The sequence below is a fragment of the Phyllobates terribilis genome, unplaced genomic scaffold (genome assembly GCF_046119375.1).
Source record: "Phyllobates terribilis strain yellow unplaced genomic scaffold, ASM4611937v1 Scaffold_9__5_contigs__length_417890890, whole genome shotgun sequence".
Taxonomy (NCBI): domain Eukaryota; kingdom Metazoa; phylum Chordata; class Amphibia; order Anura; family Dendrobatidae; genus Phyllobates; species Phyllobates terribilis.
This window is the reverse complement of record NW_027362769.1, coordinates 52,529,123-52,535,122: the sequence shown is the minus strand read 5'-3', so window position 1 is coordinate 52,535,122 and position 6,000 is coordinate 52,529,123. Positions and strand designations below refer to the sequence as shown.

Below are 6,000 nucleotides of genomic sequence, written 5' to 3'. Positions count from 1 at the left end.
GTACCATCAGTAAAGACGGAGGGGAAACCACAGCTATTGTATCCCGGGACCACCTGAAGAAGTGTCCCGAACAACTGAGGAACCCTGAAGAGGAACAAGAAGACCATCGACCCGTAGAGGAAAGGGAAGATATGGTTAGTACTGTGCTCGGGGACTTCCCTCGGTCTTGGACTCAAGTCAATGGTGCAGTTGTGGTACCCGTACTCACCTTCCTCCAACCAGCATCCCAAGCACCTACGGAGCAACAGGTAGAGCTGGAAGAACAGCCGGTCCAGGAGGCAGAAGACCCCACACCCGCAGACCAGGAGGATCAACCCTCTGCTTGCAGTGAGCCTGCCATATCCCTAGTGAGCCAAAGAGCCGGTAGACAGCTGCCCAGTTTACCCTTGACAGCTCCTACACCCTGTAGTTCAGGGCTAGGCAGTCAGCTCCGTAGGTCCACTAGGGCCACTAGAGGCCAGTTACCCGCACGGTGGAGGATTTGAAGTGTATAAATTGTTTTATTTATGTTTACCTGTGTATTGTTGCTTGTGTATAATTTTGTGTTTCTAGTTATTTGTAGGAGTCCTTGGTGGATTTACCGGGAATCCTGTGTACATAGTTGGAGCGTAACCCAGGACGGACTAAAGACTGTTAAGGACTCGGGGTAGGACAGACCCCCTACCTGGTTACGTCTCCCTGTTTTGGTGAAATGGACACCTTGCTTTTCTTCAAAGACTGCACCCGGTTGCGGACACGCCGTAACCATCTTATGTGTTTTTCTTATTGTATTGTTATTGTTATACCTTGTTATGTTTTTCTTAAAATATGTTTAGTCCCGGAGTACTAAATTTCACTAGGGGGGAATGTGACACCCCAGGGGTCTGGTTGCCACAGTGATAGAGATATTACGTCTGAGAGCAGGTGGGAGGTCCTTTGGTCAGGGATCCTGTGCATGCCACACCTCCTGCCCAGTCTTGGGAGGGGAAGAACTTCCCCTATATAAACCCGGGGCTGAAGCAGGGTTAGGGGTCAAGGAGAGTAGAGACAAGAAACAGTCATAGGAAGAAACAGCTGGAGCTCAGTGGGAGCAATACTACTACGAGTCAGGGGCTGGCAGCTGCAGAGCTCGCCCTGACTGAGAAGCTTTCTTACCGGACCCGGCGTCCGAGGCTGTGGGGACTAACTCTTACCCAGCAGCAGAAGCCGACCGGCAGGGGATTTCAGGTCCTCAGGCCCAGAAACCCGAAGGCACGGTCACACGTGTGGGACCAGCACCGCCATCGTGGAGCGGAAGCCAATAGAAGGCCCCGAGTCACCGGCCATACGGGTGAGCACCACACGGTACACTCAGGGACGTGGGCTACTTATATCCGCTTCTAGCAAGGTAGCCAGAAGAGTACAGTCAGTTTGGGAGGCCTACAACTCCGCCTGGCCAGGGGAGATCCCATCTGCTCAAGGACTGACCAGGCCCCGTTCGCTAGCAAGTACTCCGGGAGGGTCTATCGTTGTTACCAGTAAAGACCCTGAATTACACCGCACCGTCTCTGAGTGGTTCCTGCTACCCCCATCTTCCACGTCGGCTGCCCTGAGGCCATACCCCTCCCGTTGGGGGTTATACTATCACGCTGCACAATTCTACACCGGCCTCAGCGGTCTGCCCTGCAGCGGCAGCTCCATAGCTGCAAATCAACGGGTGGCGTAGTCGACATTCAAATAACATCTATCAAGACTGCCACACACTGAGTTTGACTCCCTGGGCACGGACCGGGTCCCCGCCACTCGGAGACTACAACCCTCATCTGATCCGGTTCCGGGTAAGCCCCCGTGCGCGAGACGCTGCGCGACACAGCAGGCCCAGGGGCGCGTCACATACAAAAACACTTGACAAACGCTTCTAACTGGCAGGAAAAACACATGTAAAATCCGCATGCGTTTTTCCTGCCAGGGAGATGCGGAAAAAATATGCAGCATTTCTGCATCGTGGGCACATAGCCTAAGAATCCCTGTATCTGGCTAGCTTCAGCCTCCCTACACTTCTCCCATGCTGCTGAGTAAAAGCTGCCTTTGCTAGCAGCCCGGGAGAGAGTGCAATTCGGTCCAGCAGCGTCACCATGCTACTGGTCTGGACTGTCAATCTTAAGGAGTGGACCACCCCCAGCAAAGCAGGAAACTGGAGTCTGGGAGCGGTGCGCTCTTGATGATTCGTGTTGAGAAAACCCCTGAGATAGCAAATATAGACTACACAAATCAGGTTAGCCAAACTGGAGCAGGCATGTGAGAAGATCTAAAGTAAAAAATAGCAAGTAAAGTTGCATTTACACTGACCAATAATCCATCAGATTATATGGTTAATTACCCATCAGTTGCCAACCCATTCACATTATGCAATTTTTGTGACCGATGTGCCGTTAATGTTAGAAACGATGGATTACTGGCCAATGAAAATGCAGCTTTAAGCCATACACATGAGATAGCTTTTGTCTGAATGATGCTCTGGCTGATTTTTCGGCCGATATTCATCTCGGACAGCTCTCTCATACGTAGGAGTCCTCATTCAGCCAAGCATTCCTGTGTTCTCTTATGAGTCAGCCATCAATCATATCTGACAGCGGGGAGGGCAAAATGATCAGCAGTCCAAAATCAGACATGCCGGATCAATATCTCCCCCAACAAAAATTATCCAGGGCTCCCATATACATTGGAATGTCGGTGGAGCCTATTGATATCAGTGTGTTCAGTTGACATTATTCTAATATGTATGGGGGTCTTTACAAGCCACTATATGATTCATCAGTGAGGCTTGTACTAGATAAAGATGCTGATAAAACGCCTCAGAGGGGTTCAGTTCTGAACTTCCTAAAGCCAGAAAGTGTGTAGACTGCTAACCTTCAGTCAAGATTTACTGGTCCCTTATTTCTGATCTGCTATAGATCGCTCTTTATAATTGGGCCAATTCTGCAGTATGCTTTTTACAAATTATATGCCTTTATATTAACATATGGATTATGCAAATATTGACCAATTGAATGATACATTATCCTGATGTCAATGGAAAATAAAACACAAAATAAGTTTAGAAAATACTTAATATTTGCCTTCTAAATTCCAAGCAATAAGAGCTATAGTTGGTGTCACTGCTTCTTTAAAGGTATGAGGACAGATCTAGGTTTTGGAATCTGCATTTTGCATACATTTATTCTGTATATATTAAAAGTACAAAGTAAAGCATATTCACAGGACAAAACCAGCAACGGGCGGCTTCCAGATACAAAAAGCAGCTCGGGGGAAATGATTGAAGAAATGAAAATATCCACAAAAAGAAAATCACAAACATGACAGAAAGTGATTTAGTGTTAGTGAAGTGTATTTTCCAGTAAAGCGTGGCAGAAAATATATAAACCATTGCACATTTCAACCAAGTACATCAAAAGCCAGAGCCGGGTAATCCACTCAGTTAACAAGTGTTTCACTCTTGCACAGATAGGCTAAAATATCACTTTTATAAGCTCTTTTCTTGTTATAATCACTTATATATATATTTATATAATCTTTTAATCTATTTCTTACTTTTTTTTAAACATACGCCTTAAAGCTTTAATAGACGCATCCTCCTTCTCCCACTGTGTGTCCTCATCTAAGAATGGTTGTCCGATACGCAAATAAGCCTGATAAAAGGAAACATTTGACTCGAAAGGCCAATGTTTATCAACTAAATTGTATCATTTCGTCATGTCGTGTCTCTATTTCTCCAATCCCTGTGGAGATTTCAACTCTGTATAATGAATGGCTAAAATCTGGAGCAGAACTGGAACATAGGGGTTTGGAACTGGAAAATTTAGGGGGAGGCAGCCATTTATCTTTATGACTTGCAGTGCTTTTACCTAAAAGTGCAAAGTCTTTGCTACTAAAAGAAAAGGCAGAAAATAAGCATTTCTTTGTATATTTCTCCTTGGACGAACGCACCCTAAACACATCAACATACAGACTAGACACAGCTTAGAAATTAAAATTGCGTGCACAAGACTGCGGCAGTTTATCCTGTCTTACAGCTTACATTTTAGAGACCACAATGGTCAAAGGTATTGTGTCCTTTCTCATTTAAACAAGAGAGATATCAGGTGCTGCTTCGTTTCTTTGTCTTCTTTCTCGCTTTTCTCATTTTATGTTCATACATATAACATGATGTTCTGGGCAAACAATACGTGCAGAAGTGTTCCAAACGTTAAAAGAACAAAAAATGGTAAAAATGAAACCATGGAAGCATAAAACGTTTCTCTGTGTGTTTAATCTGCATAGCTGACCCTTGTGGCTTTGGAGGGACTTAAACCTGCAACTGCATGCAGTTTTCTCCAAATCCATGAGGGTTTTACCAAGTCCGTTTATAGACTTGATGGTAGAAATAGATTTTTGTTTCGTGTCTTCTTGTCATTCAGTGATACAAAAAGAACTGGATTTGGAGGCATTCAAAAGTCCAACTTAAAAAAAGAGCAAGGAAAAAGAGATGATTGGATTATTTACAAGCAGCTCATTCTGGCATCTTTAGAAAGGGCAGCGGTGGAGGTGCCACCATCTATAAGGTAAACCGCTGTACTCGATTTTGAGTGGCTGAAAGATTCACTGCCCCCATTGTTGTTGACTTCACAGTCCTGGCGTTCGGTGGGGATGACCCATGTAGAAGGACGCCACCTTTTAAGGGAGTAAGGTGTCTTCACTCTCTTCTTAATCTTCTCCCCTGAGCCAGCCCGACTGTCAGATAATGTCTCACCTGAATATAAAAAAAAAAATTCAGTCTAGTAAATGGATGTAAGCAAATGACTATACTGGTTTCCTACAAGTAAAAGTAGCCTTTTTAGGTTGCCAGTCAGTTTATAAAGAATTGATGAGACTTAAAGGGAATCCGTCAGCATATTTTTGCTATGTAATCTGACAGCAGCACGAGTTAGAGTCAGAGATCCTGATTCCAGCAATGTGTCACTTTAGTTTACTGGGTGCAGCAGTTATGATAGAATCATAGCAGAACTCAGAATCCTGAGCTCTGTATAACCCCGTCCACACCACAGCTCTGTGTACAGTCTACATTGCAGAAAGATGCTAATCAGTGGTGGGTGCGAGCTAAGATTAGGAGGCATCAGGCAAGCTTGTCCTCTAGTGATAATCTCCTGCTGATAAAATACTGTATCAAAACAGCAACACACAGCCTACTAAGTCTATGCTGATGACACACAGATCTACCCCTCTGGACCTGATATCACCTCCTTACTAACCAAAATCCCACAATGTCTGTCTGCTATTTCATCCTTCTTCTCTGCTAGATTTCTAAAATTTAACATGGATAAAACAGAATTCATCATCTGTCCGCCATCTCACTCAACCTCCCCCAACTGACCTATCTATCAACGTCAATGGCTGCTCACTCTCCCCAGTTCCTCAAGCTTGCTGCCTTGGAGTAACCCTGGACTCTGATCTCTCCTTCAAACCATATATCCAAGACCTTTCCACCTCCTGCCGACTCCAACTCAAAAATATCTCCCGGATCCGCACATTCCTCAGCAAAGACTCTGCAAAAACACTAGTGCACGCCCTCATCATCTCCCGCCTTGACTACTGCAACCTCCTGCTCTGTGGCCTCCCTTACAACACTCTCGCACCCCTCCAATCCATCCTAAACTGCAGCCTGACTAATCCACCTGTCCCCACGCTATTCCCCGGCCTCTTCTCTCTGTCAATCTCTTCACTGGCTCTCCATTGCTCAGAGACTCCAGTTCAAAACCCTAACCATGACATACAAAGCCATCCACAACCTGTCTCCCCCATACATCTGTGACCTAGTATACCGTTACATACCCGCATGCAATCTCTGATCCTCACAAGATCTCCTTCTCTACTCCCCTCTTATCTCCTCCTACCACAATCGCATACAAGATTTCTCCCGTGCTTCCCCCCTACTCTGGAACTCTCTATCCCAACACATCAGACTCTCGTCGACCGTGGAAACCTTCAAAAGGAGCCTGAAGACCC

The 6,000-nt window shown here is 45.5% G+C and overlaps 1 protein-coding gene across 1 annotated transcript in view; it reads right to left on the bottom strand.

Annotated features, from left to right (window-relative positions):
* Positions 1–3,327: 3,327 nt before the first annotated feature.
* The window catches only part of BMPR2 (bone morphogenetic protein receptor type 2), a 195,050-nt gene continuing 192,377 nt past the window's right edge, over positions 3,328–6,000 (bottom strand). Inside the window, exon 13 of the mRNA XM_073646461.1 lies at positions 3,328–4,747. Coding sequence (XP_073502562.1) covers positions 4,497–4,747 — 251 coding nt within the window. The 3' untranslated portion in view covers positions 3,328–4,496. The remainder of the gene's footprint in view (positions 4,748–6,000) is intronic.